The following is a 20009-nucleotide window of genomic DNA, read 5'->3' as shown; positions in this document are numbered from 1 at the left end:
GAGAGATATGGAATGATTACTGTTCTTATGATCAGGGCAGTGGACATGGTGGGCGGGAACCTTTAAAGGTTATAGGATAAAACAGATAAAGAGTGTCTGGATTCGTTACAGGACACTCAATAGGCTTGAATGACTACTTCTCAGACGTATCACAAGGGTGTCATGTAGGTTAAGAGAGAGATATTCCACAGGCTCTAGAAACAGAAGAACAGACACACAGTGGCCCCTTCCCACTCATGGCAGTCACCTGTGCCTGAAGCTCTCACGGTCCTCTTTGTTATACTCCAGGGCTGGCCCTCTGTTGGTCCCACTGTTGCCTCCCATGACACCTGACCAATAGTCAGGATTGCTCTCCACGTCCCCAGACATGGGGAACTGCTTATTCCGCATCTGGTGGTAAGACTGGCGGAAATTGCTGTCATCGTCATGCAGGGAGCTGAGTTCTGAGATGGTGTTGTTATCTGCAGGGACAAAAGCAAGCATCACAGTTTTCTAAAGGCGAGTGCTACTAAGGGCTGAGTTCACATATTCTATAAGCTCCCGCCTGGGAGCCTTGGTCCTGATCGGTTGTGTGCAGTAGACTGGCACAGGTGGTATTTGTGTTACTCAGCAGGAATTGGCTCCAAGCCAAACCCAGCTTGCTTACAGAGATGGAGGCTTCCTACATGCTGTTCTTGGATTGGGAAGACAATTGCCTCTGTTCTACCTAAGGCAGGCTTCCTAGAACTCAGGCTGTCTGCAGCTGGCCTCCTGGTACATTTCTCTTGTTCAAATGTTCTTCTCTGTCCTATATAATTTCTGTGATGAATTTCAATGACCCAGGCCATATTGGGCCAAAAGAAACAAAGAGAAAAAAAAAAGCCATTACTAATAACATCTTCCCTACGGCTGGCCCAGTCCCAAAAAGGGGTCTTTAGAGCCAGTATGAACACCCTGCTTTTAGAAGAGGCCCATTCTGCTCCCCTCAGCCATTCTGTTCTCCAAAGAGTTCTAAGTCAAGGCATAGAGGACATATACACCTGGTTTCAGCACACTTACCTTTTAGACCGTGATCGTGTTGTTTAATACCCTACCCAAGGAGCACCAGATCTAAGACCAGGCTAGAGCTGTTCCCCTCCCTACCAAGGGATTCCAGGTATTTGTGGTCACGAGTGACCAGGCCAGAAGTTTGGAAGATGGACTCAGGCTTTGGGCTGTAGCTTGAACTCTGGCCCCTGCCTAAAAAATATAAAGGGTGTGGTCACAGCTTTCTCGTTTCCTGGCTTTGTGAAGTTCATAAGAATCACTTATGAACTAGGACCAGAATTATGATGTAGGCTAGAAAAAAATAACAGAAATGTTGATTATTTTAAAAACTTAGAAATGTATTGGATTTGTTTTACTTAAATCTAGTGACCTATTTGTAATGTAACTGAATCCACTTGTTTTCTAAATCTTTCCACTGAGACTTCAAAAATACTATTAGAGACAACATTTACTAGTCCTTGCTGCTGGGTGAAAGGTAAAGCCAAGAGTAGAGGTGGGAGGCAGAGATGTGTTTTCTTGGATTCCCTCTGCCTTCCTTCCATCCCCTGTGGGAATGGGAGGGTCGGAGGAATTTTATACAACAGCAGGACCTCCTAGTGTTGCCTTAACTGAGAGCACACAGGGGTGACAATTTACTCATGGGATCATTTGGTATTAAATTATAATCAAAATTTAAACATAAACCTCTTAAAGAGAAAGATGTGGTGTGTGTTGGTATCTGGAAGCCTGAGGACTTTACGTGTTCACCTAATTCTCTCACTGAATTTGGAGCTAGGCTGGTTGGTGTCTCTACCCCTCACAGAGCGGGAGTTACGGGAAACTGCAACCATGACCAGCTTTTCACATACATGCCAGGATCTAAAGCCAGGTCCTCATGCCTGCACAGCAAGCACTCTTCCCCACCGAGCCACCTCTCCAGCCTTTATGCCCATCTTCGAAGAAAGCAGCTCACAGACTATTGGTTAAAATCTAGAATGTTCCCTCACAATCCCCACGAGTTACATCGTTGGCTCAGATCTTTCTCTAAATTTTAAGGAATACTTGACCCTTTTCATTTTTCCTGATTGTAAGAACTGTCACCATTTGACCACTCATAGTAACAAGCTGTCCAGGGTGTATGTTACACTAAACTTTCTGCCAAGTAGAACATGACGTCAGCGCAGCCCTTGACAGACATAATGCCAGTGTGGGACGGGGATACACTAACGCTTTCTGTAAAGGACCAGCCAGGGAATAAACATTTCAGGTTTTGTGAGCCACACTGGTTAGAACCATTCAGTTCTGCCACTCAAGAAGTTATAGGACATAGATAAGCAAGTTATCCTGGCTGCGATCCAATAAAACTTTAAAAAAAAAAACCAAAAACCAGAAATTGTTATCTATACGTGTGTCCAGGAGATATTGTTTGTAGATTCTTGTTCTAGACATCCCAAGAATGTAAGCATCTAGGAGTGATTACCAAAGGAGAACCACAGTGGCCAGCAAATTCAAGAACCTGGACGTCACACCCCCAATTCTTACAGAATCTGTGAAACCAAGGTATCTATTTTATGAGATTTTTAAAAATGGCCCCAGTCCTTGATCCGCCCTGCTCTTTGGAATAGAGCCAACCTTCAGAGTAAATTGTTCCTGTGTCCGTCCACACAACTGTTGTACTGTCAATCCACAGGTACTTGGTGGTCTGAGTTCTAGTCTAGGCCCTGGCCACATGCTAGCACTGGTTATATCACAGTGAGGAGGCCAGTCTAGCCTTAGCTCAAAAGCTTTTGTGCCTGAGTCACGAGATTGGGAATCATCCCATCTGAGTTCTTCTAATTCTATCGATATACTCCCTGAGCTTCTGCTTCCTCATCTGAACACTGCACAAGCTGACATGGAGCAGCTCTCCAATCCCTTTCAACTCTGAGGCTCCACCAGGCTGAGACCAGCCAGTTCCTGAATACCTTTCAGGTCAAGGTAGTCAGCCCAAGATAAGCCACATACACTCAAGTGCATCCTTTTGATCTCTGTCATTAACTTTTCCTCTAAGCTGTGATACTGGTAGATTTCTTGCCTGGCTTCTCCTTGATCTAGGGCTCTCTCTGTCTCTGTCCCCTTACAGAGATCCATGACAACACTGTTACAACCAGCTTGTCAAGTGTGGTGACATCTGCATTCCTGACATTCCAATCTGGAGATGGTCTTTTTATAGTCCACGAGGTGGGAGGATGCAGCCATGGCTGCAGCCCAGACAGGATGAATTTAGAATTGTAAAACTGGGTGGAATATGTTGTCCTTAATCTGAATAAAGTTCCTCCAGTCTGGGACTGTTTCCCCAACAGCTCCATCATGTCTCTTGTTGGTTCCAAGAAGAAGAGGGTTCAAAGAAAGTGCCTAGTGACCTCACTAGCAGGCTTGCCAGCACCTCTTGATAATTAGCCCATCCGAGTCAGACCTGCCCTGTTCTGCCTCCCATGATAGACAGTAATTTGGAACCCACTCTAAAGAATCGGCAGTGTCAGCTGCAGCCTCCAAGGGCTTTGGATAAGTTAAGGGTTGGGGCCCTGCCACCGACAGACTTACTAATTAAACGGTTCTTTGACAAGAAGTGCAGTCTCTTTGCTCACCCTGAAATCTCTATGGTTTGGGCATCTCAGAGGGAAGCCAGCCTCTTTCCCCTAGATTTATTTACTAGATTTCTTCTTTCACATTCATTGACCCCTCCATGTGGTAAGTCAGCCTCTGGGTGGTTCAATACTAGGGCCTTTCAGGTTGGAAGAAGCTGATAGTGAATGTTCACTTGAGTGTGCATGTGTGTCTGTGCACATGTGCATGTGCTCATGTATGTAAATGCAAGAGGTTGACATATCTTCCTTGATATTCTTGACCTTACTTTTTGAAAAAGACTCTCTCACTGAACCTGAGTTTGCTGACTGAGTAGAATGGGTGCCCATTGAACTCCTGGGATTGGCTTGTCTCTGCCAGCTCTGGGCTGGGGCTAGAGATGTCCTCTGTTGGTCCGTGGGTCCTCGTGCTTGCACTAGTGTGAGGAATCTGAGTTCATACTCGCTCAGCAATGACTGTACTGCTTGAGCCATCCCACGTCTTGAGTAACTGTTTTTTGAGGATTGCTTATAGAGTAATATGAGGGGACTGTTCGAATGAAACATTATAAAGCCAGGATTATGTCGTCGTCATAGCAATGGACACAGACTGCCCCCACAACCACATGTGACTACTGCACACTGCCACTAGAATCCCCTTCTATTCCCTTCCGTGTTCTTAGAGGTACTTTTCGGGGGTAGTGTCAAGCCTACTGGCTCACAGCTTCAAATCCGATGACCCTCCCCATCTCCTCTTCGGCTACCAAATCCTTAATGAAGCCCTGATCACCCGAAACGAACAGATGCTCACATCTCCCTCTCATCCTCCTGGCTGGATCAAACTGAGCCAGCTCCTTCTCGACATAGTACAGGACCTTCATGGAGTCTCTCTCTTTGTCAGCTTGGATCCGGTAACCTTTGCGAACTGTGGAAGAAAGCACAGGAGGGTGAGCTAAAAACAGAAAACGAAAAGGAGGCCTCCACTCATTTTTACCAAGCAGAAACCACAGTTCCCAGTCAGAACAATCACCCAGAAATAATAAACCACAGTTTATACACGGGGGGGTACACTTCAGATCCTCCATCAGAGGACGTCATCGGGACGTAGATCCTGGAGGTCAACAAGCAAATCCACCGCAGTGCGCTTTTCAGTCATTTGCTAGTTTCCCTCCTGTCGTCTGAACCTCTACAGCTATGCTAAAGGCTCCTCTCTGCATGGCTTTTGAGTTCCAGCGGAGGAGCAAGCTCACGCTATCCAGAAGGGAAAGAGACCCCATTCTCGGTTGAGGGCACATGTCAGTCTCCAGCGTGAAGTCCTTACCTTCGCTTGGTAGAGGTGCACTAACTTTAAGACAGACAGATCTCCAAGCATCCCAGACTCCCACAGAGGCAGGCTGAAAGCCTCTAGTTGCCTGGGAGATGGGGGGGAAAAATCCCTTAAACTGGATGGTGCGTGCCTAAGAGCTAATATTAGATTCTAGACTACATACACAGAGGCACAAAACAAGCCGCACAACAGAGAGATTTCTAATCACACTTCCAGCTTATTTCCTTAGCATTTTCCTTTTAGGAAAAGGGATGCCACATTTCAGATGTGACTAATTTAACTCGACCTGCTGCTCTGTGGTTAGAAACAGGTGGGTTTATTTTCCAGGGCTTAATAAAATCCCCCCCCCCCCAAAAAGCAGGGGAAATAATCCTATCCCCTAGATCTCCATCAGTTCCCAACCTGTTAATGCCCTGCATCACGTAAGTCTAGCCCCACACCAGCCCAATGGGTGACAGGACAATAGGCATAGCAGACAAATAGGAGGAAATGAGGATGAGGAGGGGGCATGAGGGGCAACCAGACAACACATACAGGACACTGACAATGTGCCCGGTGCTCTGCTGACCTTTACCAGGATGGCTGTTCTTCATGACCACACACGTAGGGACTGTTGTCCCTGCACGTAACTTTAAGTTTTAAAGGAGGTTTAAGTAGCCATATTTTGTGGTTGAAAACTCAGGCAAAGGAGGAGTTTTAGGGCATAACAAGAAATACTTGGCAGCACCGAGTTGTGTGGTCTCACTGGCTGAAGCTTAACTGGATTAGGGTGTCAAAACTCTCTAAAGTGTAGAGGGAGGGGCAGGGTTTGTTTTTGGTTTTGGTTGGTTGGTTGGTTGGTTGGTTGGTTGGTTGGTTGGTTTAAAAGAGGTAGATGAAGAAGGCAAAATAGTGAAGCCGAAGGAGGCAGCAGACATAGTCTTTAGACCACACCAGGGAGGGTAAGGTCTGAGGCATGGGCCTTTCTTCTGGCCCCCAGTGGTGCACACACAGAATGCCTATGCATTCAATAAAAGAGATGTTTTATGTCTCTGGATGCATAACTGTGGACAAAGCCCTCTGTCCTCAAGTTCTTTACATGAAAGATTGAAATATAAAATTCTACAGGGCTGTAATCACATCCCAAGCACTGAAGGAAAAAGCCGCCCACACATCTTTTTGCAGGTGCACGGACTTTCCACGTGAGAGAATACTGGGCAGGCCGCGTCCATCTCCACATGTGAAATGACTTACAGAGAAATTAATGAGTTCTCAGCTCGTACTTTTCAGTGGCACCTTCTCCCAGAGCTGAGGTCCATCCATAAAACCTACGCAGAAGGAATTATTAGCAGAAACGACTTTATTCACCAAGCTACACACCCTTCCACCTCTGCAGAGGCATTTACGGAGTAGTACAGACAGTTCAATTAAAATGCAATTATCCCACAGAACTGCTGTGTCTGTAGCAAGGTAACCATGTCTGATGGATGAGGTGCAGGGCTGAGAAGCCGGGGTCTGGGCGTGCCGGGGCTGGTTTAGTGAGGGACCTCCAGAGAATGAAGACCCATCAGGACTCAGTTTCCATGTAATTACTTCAAGAAGAGAGACAGCTAAAAGCAAATTGACGGGGCACTTGAGTGCTAGGCAATGAATCGGGGTATCTTAAATGCCACCTCTTCCAAGGAACGTCCTTTGGTTCTTATAATTCATTCTCTCTCTCTCTCTCTCTCTCTCTCTCTCTCTCTCTCTCTCTCTCTCTGTTCCAATCTTTTTTTCCCTAACTTAAAAATCATTTGATGTGAATTTGTATTATAGGCCTTAATATATTCTCGTTTGTTCCAAGTTCTTTATATAGATGCCTGTAATCTTCTTAAAAATTTTTGGTGACATTATAATTTAAGATTTCCATGTGCCTAAGACTGTGTTTTATATATATAACGAGTACTTAAAGATTTGGTGAGTGTCTCCAGCCTCTGGAGGGGGTTCATGGCCTCCTCAGAAAGTCTACCATTGGCATTTAATCCATAGCCTGTAATCTCCCTGAAGACAATCACTAGATTTCTCTGTGGCCTATGTAACTCTAGTCTCTAGCACAGACCCTGGCACATTTTAGATGCCCAAAACATGCACGTTCAAATGAATGGATGGAGGCTTAAATGGGTGAATGAATGAATTAATGAATGAATGAGTGAATGAAATCTGTGACTAGCAGTGTTTTGTGGGTTACCGAGTATGGCATAGGAGGCTCTGTGGGCGGTTTACTGGAGAATTTTAACCAGGAAGGGAAGGATTTGAATGGTAGCCTGGGGAAGCAAGAAGTTTTGTGTCTGTCATGATCCATGGCCATTTTCTAAGGGAGGAATGTCAGCATGGCTGTACTTAACATGGGGAGCACTTTTACAGCAAACACGTAGTGATGCCAAAATAAAAGCCATGGGTCAGAGAGGTTGTTACTATCTGTGACCAGGTACTAGCTGTTTCCCAGGAGACGGGACTGGGGGGAGCATCTATGCTGAGCCACATGGAGGAGCTGGGAGTAGAGTTTAGATTGTTTCCAGTGTCGTTAGAAAAAATTACACTCCTTGTTATGATACAGATTAGATTGTATGCCTAGGTTATCAATCTCCGAGAATATACCGTAACTGCAGCCCCGTGGGAAGAGAACAGTTTCAGCTTTCAATATTCATTAAAAAGAGACCCCGCTGTGACAGAATATTTCAACTTTGACCTCTCCTCCACCTTTGACCTCAGAGATGTAAATTCTGCTAATTTGTCAAAAGACAGAAGCAAATGATTGCTCTTCAGACGTATGAGCATCATCCGTTCGGTTTTAGTTGCTAAAAATCAAAACAATTCTCCCTTTAAAGGGTGTGGATATTTTTATATAAAATTATAAGCTGCAAGTTTGATTGTGGAGCACACTAAATTCTTCTCGCATTTCCATAGAATCTGGCTCTGTGTCTCATACGTACTCAAGAGCATCTGAGTCACCAGAGAAATCTTTCCTCACCCTCTCTGACTTTCCTTTCTGACTGTGTTACAGTTTCTTCATATACTCCTCCGTATTTCTTACCCATTTTATTTCCTTTAGCAAACCTCCAACAATGATACTGATAGACTACAATTTTCTAATTTCTTTGAGAGCGGGAACATTCATAAATCCTTTTGAAATGGCTGGTTTTGAACTTGCTGTGCAATCCAGGTTGGTCTCAAACTTGTGGCTCCTTTTGCCTCCGTTCCTGAGAGCTGGGGTTGTAGGTATGAGCTACCAGCACCAACTATAGATTATCCCTCGATTTGCAAACAGGTAGAGCTCTGCATTGTGGCACATGCCTATGGCACCAGTACATGGGATACTGAGGCACTGAATTGGCGCTAGCTTGGACTACATAACACATTTGAAGTCATCCAAGGTCATCTAGTTTGTGTGTGTGTTTGTGTGTATGTGTGTGTATGTGTGTGTGTGTGTGGTGTGTGTATGTGTGTGTATGTGTGTTTATGTGTATATGTGTGTTTATGTGTGTGTGTTATGTGTGTATGTGTGTTTATGTGTGTATATGTGTGTTTATGTGTGTGTGTTATGTGTGTATGTGTGTGTGTTTATGTGTATGTGTATTTATGTGTGTGTATGTGTGTATGTGTGTGTATGTGTGTGTATGTATGTGTGTGTGTTGTGTATGTGTGTATGTGTGTGTGTGGTGTGTGTATGTGTGTATGTGTGTGTTTGTGTATGTGTATGTGTGTGTGTGTTTGTGTGTGTATATATGTGTGTGTGTGTGTGTGTGTGTGTGTGTGTGTGCATGCTCGCGCACATGCATGTATTAAAGCAAACTAACCAACCAAAATCCTGCCTGAAACTGTATCAGGTTGTTGGTTATCTATCATTTAAAGGCAGGAGAAAGCTTTGAAGTGTGGTAGTATTTTAATAAAAAATGTCCTAGACTGTTGGCTGAGGCCCAGCATATTTAGAAAATGACTTCTCCTGGTGGTGTTTCAGCTCAGGGTCGTGGATGATTTATTTCTGTTTTCCAGATAAGCCAGGTCCAAGTCCTTTGGATTGTGTATCTCTTCATGCCTCAGCCTCTCTCTCATTACTTTTCTAATTTTAACTTTACTAGAGAGAGGACATTAGGAAATTACCCGACATGCTAAACTATAAGCTAAAAAAACTTGTCATTTAAGCTGCTATTTTGACCTAACTAAGGTTGGATTTTTTTTCAATCAATTTCCCCATTTATAGGCTAGATCTGACTTATAAACCTTGTGCAGGCGGTCTCCCAGGTGTACTTCCCTGGGTATAGGCTTGTTCTTCCTGTCCTATCCTGATGAGCTCAGAAAGGCTGTTTATGTGCAGGCGGTCTCCCAGGTGTACTTCCCTGGGTATAGGCTTGTTCTTCCTGTCCTATCCTGATGAGCTCAGAAAGGCTGTTTATGGGTGATGGAAGAGCTGCCAGATTCCACCCCCAGGGTGACAGCAGCTCAACTGTGGGAGAAGTGAGTCTTAAAATTTGCATATTCTGTGTACATACAGTAGGCATATATATAGACACACATCTCTATTAATTTTAAAATGACATTTCAAAAACCCTACTTATCTTGCCATTCTCTTGCCTGAATGGAGTCCAGGTATATTCAGATAAAATGGACGAGGGCAGGGCAGGAGTAAGGGGAGGAGCTGATTCAGTAAGCAAGGCAGGAGGAAGTGGGAATGAGGACCAAGATAGTTAGGGTAGGGATGGAGGGAAATGAAACAGTTCAAGGTTGAAATATATGCTGAAGGCCTTGGTGACAGACTGGACAAGAGGAGTGAAGCTGCTAGGCGGATGATGATGCCACCGACCTAGATGAGTTATGTAGACTCTGGTTTGAAGTAGAAAAGCAAAGAAGCGGGAGGGGGAGGAAGGGTAGACTGAATTCCTAGAGGCTAAGGTTTAACCGCCTGTAAGACATCCGGCTGGAGACATTCAGAAACAGTTGGCTATAAGGGTCTTAGCTGCAGAAGTCTAGGAAGTCGTGACTGGAAATCAGCATATGATGGTGGCTGAAGCTATGGGAGTAGATAGGACTTTGCAGAGAGCAGACCACAGACCAAGCAAGAACACCAATGCCAGGAAGACGTACAGAGAAAGAAAGAGGCACTGACTGTCAGAACAGGTAGAGAAATGAACAGAACGTCGAAATGAATAGAACGTCGAGCCAGAAAGGCACAGAGGCACAATTGCATCAGGAGCAGCCAGGGTTTTAGAGAAGAGAGGTTGAGGGTTGAGAAGCAGCAATCAGACAGCTTGGCAAGAACAAGAAGGAAGTTAGCTCAGTTGGTGAGAGGGGAGGAAACAGAGACATTGACTATTAAAAGCTCTTTCAAGGAGTTTGGCTGCGAGGAGTGGAGGACAAATGGAGAAGCGATGTTGGGGTGTTTTACAAATGGCTGTACTCCTACAGGAGAGACACCAGCATGTTTTGAATGGTGAAAGGAAAGAGACACCAAGACAGAAGGTCAGAGCTGGGAGGTGTAAACCCGATGAAGTGTGGATATTCAGTCAACACCCTGAAGGGGATGGACCCAGATCAGCTGGGGAGAAGCCCACCTTTTGTCATAGCAACAGAGAAGGACTTGAGGAACAGCTGTAACCGGTGGGAACAGGAGTCAGGGATCCTTATTTCCTCTCTCATGTGGCAACTGCAGGGCTCTTTTCTACATAGCTCATCACAGATGCCTTTCCTAACTATTGCTGTCATCAAGGGGACCAGCCCACAGGATGAAGCATGTGCTAAAGAGGACAGCGCAGTAGAAAGAAATCTGTCCTGCACGAATGCTACCAGACCGTGTGAGCAGCCACGTCAGCAACTACTGAGTCTTGGGAATTCTTGTCCTAACACATTTTTTTCCTACTTCCAATTGCAATTGGTTAGTCTGATGGGATGGGGCCAAAATGATGTCCAACTGCACCAAGCAGAAAGAGAGGAAAGATTAAGGCCAGCCTGGTCTACACAGCAAGTTTCAGGTTAGCCAGAGCCCCTGTTTAAAAACGAAAACATAAAAAAGAAAGAAAGAAAAAGAAAAACATGGAGAGAGGAAATACTTGCTAGCTTATTAATAAGACAGTTTATTATGATAATCCATTAAATGAAGAGTAAGGTGAAGGAGTCCTGCTGATATAGAGAAAAGAAAAGGTGGGACTGGAAGCCTGCGCCATGGCGGTCCAGTTGGCCTCCTTTGCCCACTCCTCCCTCCAGGGAAATGGACTATGCTGTCTGTCTCTTGCTTTCCCTGCACATCCTTGATCATTAGCCTTTCCTTCTCAGTTTGTGACTCATCCTCAGTCTCAGACGTCAGAATTCTACTAATAGTTCTAGGGAAGAGAAAAAAAAACCACAAATACCAATTACTCACTGAGGATACCTACTCCTGCCATAGCCAGGCACTGGAGGTTCATCATGTGGGCTGGGCACCCATTCTCACCTCCCCCACACACAAATTGTCAACCACGCACAGCCTCACCCTTCACAGCCATGCAACACTGTTCAGATGCCTCCAGGTAAGCTGTAATTCAACATGTCTCTCCTCTCCACCCTGCTTTGCCCCTTGGCCTCTCTACTTATCCCTAATGAAGCTCACTGCCCCCTAACCAGCCCTCTTGACCAATGATCTAATTTCTGCCTCTGATCTGTAGTGTTGGATAACTTGGGGTCATCCTGAAGTCTTCTACCCTTGCTTTATTTCTTAACATCTCTTTTTCTTTCAAAGTATTTCTCAGGTTCACTTGAAATTGTGACTCCCACCATCTCCGCCATAAGCCAGATGCTCATACACCTGAACGATGTGTTCAGAGCTTTGTTTTCTGTCCCCGAGCCGCTCTCCCACCTTACCGCCTGCCAGCTCTCCTCTGAACAATCTGCCCGGAGCGGCTCTCACTTGGTCTTTTGGACAGGCATCAAGGCCGACTGTAGTCTCCAGCAAACCCTTCTGTCTTCTTCCAGGCAGCCTAACAGGCTGCACACTGAAACGTTCACATTCTGTGCTCCGGGATTCCACTGTACTACTGACCTTCCTTGGCTGGGACAGTCAGCAGCCACACAGTTTTCCTAAATATCTCTCATCCATCCCGGTCCAGTTCAGATCTCATCTCCTCCAAGAAGACGCAGTAGAAATTCCAGCTCTTTTATCCTTGGAATCTAAGTAGCCATATTCTTCAGCATTGAACTGTCTCAACGATGGTCCATTCCCTCCTTTGAGAAACCATAGTCTACACATTCTATTGCCCCTCACACTCCCTGATATAGTCCTGGACACTAGGTGGACGTGAGATCACTATTAACCACCTGATTGATCGTTGTTTAAGAAGCAAACTCCTCTCTTTATAGTTCTGGTTAATGAGAACATGAACCGGAGAGCGAGACTCAGGGTGTGTTTTAGCCCCTGGGAAGTCTGATGTGCACCCCAAAAGATATCTGCCTCAGGGCCCGGTTTCTGGAATGGAGATCACTGTTTTCCCAAAGATACATCTCGGAAGAACTAACTGTCCTTATCAACAAGGAATGAGGGAAGGGCCCAAGTCAAGTATCGGGCGGGGCAGTCTGGGACTACATTTACCACTGTGGCTTCCTCCAGTGGAATCACTTGGTGCCAAGGGAGGTGGATGAGGCTTGTCCGTCAGCATGCCAGAAGAGGGGGCTCCTCCCAAAGGGACAGAGGGAATGGAGTAGGGGCCAGGGACACCGGAGACAGAGGGAGGGTACCCGGCCTTGGCTGCTTTCCCTGCTTCATACACTGTGGAGGGAGATGAAGAGCAAGAGAGATTATGTAGCCCCACCCTCCTCAACCCTCACACCCAGAATCCCTGAGGTTCTGTTCTTTCAAGGGAGTTCCTAAACAAACATCTGTTCCTTCTTCCAGGACGGAACTGGTTCACTGGAATCACTGGAACCACTCCCCTTGGATTCCTCCAGCTCCATGAGAAAGGCAGCCACATGAGAACGGCAGTGTTTAGAATCTGGCTACTGAACAACACTGAAATGGATCTAGGAGCCATTGTTCTCCACTTGGAACTGTCCTGTCTAGAAGCTACCATGGTTCCCCCAGAGGGGGTTAGCAAAATGGTCATCCAGGGATGTTTCCAGGAGGCAAAGCAAGCACTGGGTACACACACAGCCCCCGTCTGTGTTTTTAAAAACAGAGACAGTCACCCAGGCCCTTCTGGAACTGTCTCATTCCTAAAGGTTCTCAAGATAGAATGTGCCTCTCTCTTTGAAGATGTATTTGGTTTATGGTTGGAATGTCAAACTCAATGCCTTCATGGGCTTGGCCAGTAAGCTAACCATGTGCATCCCCAAATGCAGACGGATCCCTGTGGGGGCCTTGCTTGTGTTATGGGTAAACGGACTCATAGGTGTCTGCTGGATGGTAGCCAAATGTCACAGTTTTTATGCTCCACTTATAAACGGAGGGTGTTCCCTGCACCGAAGGACAATGACCAGTGTAGGTTTTCTCTGTTTGAGTGCTCCAAGGAGAGGGCGCAGCTTTACCCCAAACATCTCCATTCTGACCCTGCCCTTCCTTTAGTCTGCAATATCCATGAGCAATAGGAATGCATGACATGTGGATACACCGCATGCAGAGAGACTGACGTGCATGGAGGTGAGGCGGAGAACAAGAACGGCCTTCCCTGAAGCTAGAGGGAAGGGGTGGAGGAGGAACTCAGGGCTCATGGCTGTCAGATGAAGAGGTGACATTTCTTCAGATGGTTCCAGACCTCCCCACAGATTCCCTACTCACAGGCCTGAGGGCAGCAGCAGGAATCTGGGCAGCATGGGCAGCGGACGTAGCAGCAGCAACTGTGAGGGCAGCACTGGCACCAGCAGATCCCCACCAGCACGAAGAACAGGAAGATCCCCAGGATTACCAGGCCGACAAACACCCACTCTGGAAGGATGCACAAAGAAATCTACTCGAGGTAGCCCCCCTTCAGGACACGGCATACATGGATGGGTGTCTACCTGCAAAAGTGGTGAGTGGGGAGGATCTGGGGAAGAAAGGACATCTAACCGGGATATAGGGGCCCCAGACTCATGAAGAACGTAGAATGAGAAATGCTAGGGCACTGAGAAAAGAGAACCAGGTGACCTATATCTCTTGGGGCGCATCAAGCCCTGTGACTGGAGACTTTGGGGTTCCTAACCGGAACAAAGGTAGGACAAAAGCTGAGGGGCGGGATCCTGTGTGCTGGGCTCCTAACTGGTGGATCCTGTAAATCATGTCTTTTATAACGAAGTCAATCTTGCCTTACATAGTGGGCCACAGTTTTAGTTCCGGCACAGAGAAGGATGAGATAGAAAGATCAAAGAGGCCTGCATTACAAAGTGAGACCCCACCTCAAACAAACAAACAAACAAACAAAAAAACCTGTAAATCTCTCAGCTGGAGTAGGCCTGTGCACCTCCATGGCCTATGTAGATGACCTTTATGTGGTCCAGGCTCAGAGTGCATTCATCTGCTTCCCTGGGGTATCTTTCCTGTCATTTGCTCCAGGGCAGAGGTCCAAACTTGCTTATACTTCAATAACTATCCAATGTTAGTGGGGTGGAGGCATAGGTTCAAATAGAGATATAGCCCCCATCCCCAGGGTATGGGTTTGGTATGATCATACTCAAGATGGCTGTGCCAGCCAGCCAGCCAGCATAGCCAAGAATTTAGTGACTCAAGAGCTGGTGAATAGAACAGCTAATGTGTTTGTCAACTTCTATAATTTTCCTAACTCTGTCTGAGTCTGAACATGAATTTCCTTCAATTTGCTCATTCAAAAGATTTAAAAGGAGGCAAATTATATCCGGCTTACATAACAGTGACTACGACCCTCGGGTGACTTGTCTCAATGCTATTGGGCTTGGGAATAGCCCACATCTTTCCTGGAGACTTGGACACTCTGGTACGAGCCAGGCTTCCCTTAAAAGCCAAAAGATCAAGATGGTTGAAAACCATCCACTCAAAATCCCTCCAAAATAAGCTTCAGTAGTTATTGTTTTTCTTTTTTTTTCTTTTTTCTTTTTTTTCGGAGCTGGGAACCGAACCCAGGGCCTTGTGCTTGCTAGGCAAGCACTCTACCACTGAGCTAAATCCCCAACCCGATATTGTTTTTCTTAAAGTTTGGTTATTAATTGTCCCTCCCATTCAATGAATATTCATTTGAGGACCTGAGAATGTGACTTTTACATGTAAAGAGTTTTGGGACAGTTGTTGACTCATTTGACCTTTGGTTGGGGCATCATTTCTTCAGAGAGAAAACAAACAGCTCGACATTTTCTGAATGGCTCCCTCTTATCCAACTTCAGTACATTGATGTCCAAGCCAACCTTTCTAGAGAATGAGAAAACTCTGTGTCTGTCTTGAACTGTGTGGAGAACATTCTTGGAGAGGATAACCAATAGCAAGCAACCCAAGCCTTGTAAGTAAATAACTTAAGAAGGTTTATCGGTTTATCGCTGAGGTTTTTTGGGTCAGCTGGAGGGAATTGAAGCAGTTAGGGATAAAGGACTACCAGATTATATTGAGAAACAAACGAATGCTGTCTGAGCTCTGTTAGGCAGATCCTGCCTGTAATCTTAGCACTTCCTTAGCTTTCTTCAGAAAGAGGATTGCTGGGGCTGGGGATTTAGCTCAGTGGTAGAGCGCTTACCTAGGAAGCGCAAGGCCCTGGGTTCGGTCCCCAGCTCCGAAAAAAAAAAAAAAAAAAAAAGAGGATTGCTGTGAATTGAAAGTTAGCCTAGGCTCACAGCAAGTACCAGATGGGACAAGCCTACAGTAACAATAGCCCTTCTAAATAAATAAATAGATAGGTAAATAAATAAACAAATCAGTGACGGGACTGTAGGGTCAAAGAGAAGGAAACCGAGGTGAACAGAACTGGATATAAAATACAGAAACTCTTGCTTGCACTTGGAAGATACATTTTTTTTTTTTACTTTGAAACACTGTATGTGACATTTTTATCTGTGTAAATAAGTGCTTAAAAATGGAGGGAAGTCTTGGTAAGAGTGGTTACAATGTCTCTCTGTGTCCTTGACCGTAATAGCAATGAGGAAAAGGTCTGAGTTTGGTTGGCCAACTAAAGGTAAAAGGCTGGATTAATTCATAAAAGAACAATTAGTGAGGCTGGACTTTGAAGACTCTGGACATTTCTTAAAGTTTTAATCAATCCAAAACCAACAGGCAGAATTATTTCACATCTCTCTGTTGCTATTGGGAGGACCTTAACAACAATGGCAGAAATCAAAGCTAATTATACCCTCTGCTATTCCTTTTATGGGTGTCATCCTTTCTATAATTCAGTTTCAGTTCCCCCCTGAACCTCCTTCAATTCCAAGTTAGAGTTCAGCACCAGATTGGTGTGTCTGGCTGGTACCTTCACCTGCAGCTATATGAAGAGATGCAGATCTTTATTTGGGTTAGGGATCTTGACATATGGTCCATGGATGCCTAGGAATTTCCAGAGTCTAAATATACAAGTATAGGTCTGGGAATGCATGCTTTGGCCGGAAAGAAGACACGTCTTTCCTAAGTTAAAAAAAAAAAAAAAAGACTTTTGCTAATGTTACAAAAGGCACGTCCTTGTAACATGTTTGTAAAATAGTGAATGGGTAAGAATATAATTTAGGAAAGGAGGAATACAGATAAATAATATTTAAGGACATATAAATATCGGGGGACACATGAAATACTGAGGTGGATCCCGAGATAAGCAATGAAGATGCACTGGGGGGACTGGGTCCCCATCTCCACTTACTCTTAATTCTCATTATTCTTTTAGGACTTAGAAAAAGGAGGTATACAAAAGGCTTATCCAAGGGGATTAGTTCATCCTGGGAAAAGACAACCAACATTATACAGATAAATGCACCTCCCCCCACCAAATCCTAACAAGTAACTCGTGACTAACGCAGAAGCAGACAGATGGAGCGACAGCAAATAAAGGGTTAAATGATGGATGACAGCAAATAAAGGGTTAAATGGTGGAATACCTGGCATAATCTCCACAGCAAAACTGGGCAAGAGGTCAGCAAGCAGCCCTGTCCTGCCTAGAGGAAGCAGAAGGAAAAGAAGAAGGAAGAGGTTACTCCAAAGGAAAACACAGCCCTGTTCCTGGCACTCGCTGGTGCCAAGCCCTCACAGGGCCACACTGCTCTGTACACTCTGTGGTAGGAGAGGTACATCAAGGCTGGGCCTGGTCAAAGGGGATGGCTATACCAAGCACTTTGGGTGGCCATCCAAGGGGAAGGGTGCACCTACCCTAGGTGGAAGCAGAAACGGGGCCTTGTCTCTGACTATAGGAAGAGGAAATCTCGCCTCCACGAGAGAAACCCTGCTTGAGCAGACTGACACGCTCCAGCCCCGTGCTTTCACACAGCCTTCTCCACACACTTCAGTGGAAAGTCAAACCCATCTGTATCTAAACATTCAATCTACATTTTCATACAATCCATACACAGCCCCATGTCCATATCAAAACAAAAGTACATATTTGGTTTTAACTTAGAATTAACTAGCTACATGGTTCTATTTATGGCTTGAAGATATCTCAATGATTAAAATGTTCAAAGGCGATGAAAAGATAACGCTAGACTGGCTACACACTCCTCTACACTCCTTCTGGCTTCAGAAATACTCTGTACATATGTATATGGTATGGTTTTTCCATATGGCACCCACAGCTGGCGTCGTATGTGCAAAAGTGCCTTCTGTGTGATATTGCATAGAAACTTCAAGATTGGTGTCGGAACAGGTGCTCCTCGGGGACTCTGGGAATTGAAGAGCTGCACAGGAAACACGGCGCTAAGTGATTTGAAGGAGGACGTGAGTCTGACTTACAGAAGATACTTTGCATGTTTTCACCATAGCCTGAGGTATCACTACCACCCTGGAACTTTGCTAACAAAGTAGGACGCTCTGCTAGGATGCAAATAGCAAACGTCCCATCTGTCCTGGGATGACAAAAGGTCACTGTGGTACATGTAAGGCATGCACCTGAATCCTTCTTGAATTCAGAGTATGGCGAACATCTCCAGAACAGCACCATCCAATGACAGTGCAATGCTAACTGCATTGGTAACTTTAGCTTTTCCAGTAATAGCATTAAAAATGTACACACAAACGGAAATAATTAAATCATTTTTTTTCACTTATGCCAGTATCCACAGCACATTGTCATTTCCAGGGCTCAGTAGCCACATGTAGCTGTTGAACATCATAATTCCACGGGTCCAGAGGGTTGTAGTTTTAGACCAAGGATGACTTTCCATTATGAACCTAGTTAATGACTTGGACCACAACATATCTAGAGATGTTTATATAACACTGGTGTGTTTGAGCTCTAACTGGTAAACACAAATGAATCTTCTCATTTAACTAGATGTAGCAAGAGGTATATTTGGAAGTACTACTAATCCAGATTGGACACACACACACACACACACACACACACACACACACACACACATACACTCATCGTATACCACACACCATACCTTCCCATCCATCCATCTATAGTCCAACTTTCATATGAGGAAAAAAAACTCATGGGTTTTGCTCATTTAGAAAACAACTTTATTGCTTCTCAGCCTTTTGGCTAGGATCAAGTGTAGAAAACGAAATGTGTGGTTTACATTTTGAGTCTAGAAGTCACAGCTAGTCACTGGTTTCTTCTTCTATAAGGAAGTCCACCAAAAAGCAGCTTTGACAAAGGTCAAAGGTGGGAGGAAAGGCACCTGGGACACTAGGAGAGAATCCAGCCGCTGAGGAAAGACAGTGGTGAGTAGGGAGAAAGCGACCGTCGCTTGCTCTGTTCTTTGACTCTCCACAGGAGCAGTTGAGTACCATGGTAACGTGCATCCTGGTCAAGCCTCCTGTAAGGGCAACAGGTCCTTTGGAAAGCTACGTGCATATTCTAAAAGAATATCATCATTGGCCGATGCTTTAGGCCAGCTCTGCTATAGCAAGCCTTGGCAAAAAAAAAAAAAAAAAAAAAAAAACAACAACAAAAAAAAGCTCTTCATTTTTGCACAGCTGACATGGGAAGATGCTTCCGGGGCTTGCAAGGTCTCTTCGAAGGAAAGCCAAATGGGCATCAAGAAAGGCATCCTGCCTTGAGAACAGAGCATACAGAATCAACCAAACAGGGCTCATAGGGACTCACAGAGATAGAAAAACAATCATGGGACCCTACATGGGTCTGAGCTAGGTCCTCCGCATATGCCTTGTTATAGCTGGGTGTTCTTGTGGAACTCCTAACAGTGGGAGTAGAGGGTGTCTCTGACTCTTTTGCCTGCTCCTGGGGCCCTTTTCCTACTGAGTTGCCTCATTCAGCCTTGATGGGAGAGTTTGCACCTGGTCTTACTGTAACTTGTTACGTGATATCCCTGTTAGGCCTGCTCTTTTTGTTGAAGGGAAACAGAGGAGGAGTGGATCTGGGAAGAGAGGGAAGGTAGTGGGGAAGGACTGGGAAAAGTAGAGGAAGGAGCAACTGTGGTCAGGATGTAGTGTATGACAGAAAAATAAAAGAAAAAAGGGAAGATGTCTTATAGAGGACTTCCTTCACAAAACACCAAGAGGTGCCCCCAAGGCACAGTGAGATGAGATGGAGTTTGGTACCAAAATCTGAGCTCGTGATTAAAATAATGATCTCATCCAGAGTGTTCTCTAAAAATATGTCTTAGAAATGAGGGAATAAACAGATGGTCAAGGATTTAAGAAATTGGGATCTTAGACATCTCTCACACACTCAGTGTTCATTTCCATATAATAGCCAGTGACCAAGACAGGAATGAACAACGTTTGTTAACATAACAGTCATCAGATGCCTGGCAACTGCTCTCCCAGGTGGGCTATGAGCCACAAAACTAATTGGAATCATAATATAAATTTACTCTTTATATAACCTACCAATCTGTAAGCAGTTCCATGACATTAGCCATATTATTTATAGATGATAGACAGGTATATGTGTGTGTACAATTTTTGTCTATTCACTTGATCCTTCATTAATTTGGGTTTCTGGAGACAGAGTCTTGCTATGTAGCCCAGCCTAGCATGCAACTCACGATCT

The 20009-nt window shown here is 45.0% G+C and overlaps 1 protein-coding gene and 1 long non-coding RNA gene across 6 annotated transcripts in view; one reads left to right on the top strand and one right to left on the bottom strand.

Moving 5' to 3' along the window:
* Ildr2 (immunoglobulin-like domain containing receptor 2) overlaps nt 1-20009 on the bottom strand; it is a 61868-nt gene that overhangs the window by 8600 nt on the left and 33259 nt on the right. For 4 of the 5 annotated variants that reach the window (XM_008769713.3, XM_017598996.3, XM_008769716.4 and 1 more), the window contains exons 4-8: nt 16930-16986; nt 13691-13837; nt 12509-12685; nt 4420-4533; nt 248-461 (exon numbers count right to left, since the gene is read on the bottom strand). In XM_008769713.3, coding sequence (XP_008767935.2) covers nt 248-461; nt 4420-4533; nt 12509-12685; nt 13691-13837; nt 16930-16986 — 709 coding nt within the window. The other variant, XM_039091405.1, reaches the window with a different exon arrangement.
* On the top strand, nt 455-18065 carry LOC120096307 (uncharacterized). Its single transcript, XR_005492613.2, has 4 exons — nt 455-2565; nt 12812-13922; nt 15189-15356; nt 16719-18065. It is a non-coding gene; the product is annotated as an uncharacterized LOC120096307 (long non-coding RNA).

Source organism: Rattus norvegicus, chromosome 13 (genome assembly GCF_036323735.1).
Source record: "Rattus norvegicus strain BN/NHsdMcwi chromosome 13, GRCr8, whole genome shotgun sequence".
NCBI lineage: Eukaryota > Metazoa > Chordata > Mammalia > Rodentia > Muridae > Rattus > Rattus norvegicus.
Note: the sequence above shows the minus strand (reverse complement) of the source record. Positions and strands in the feature narration are given on the sequence as shown.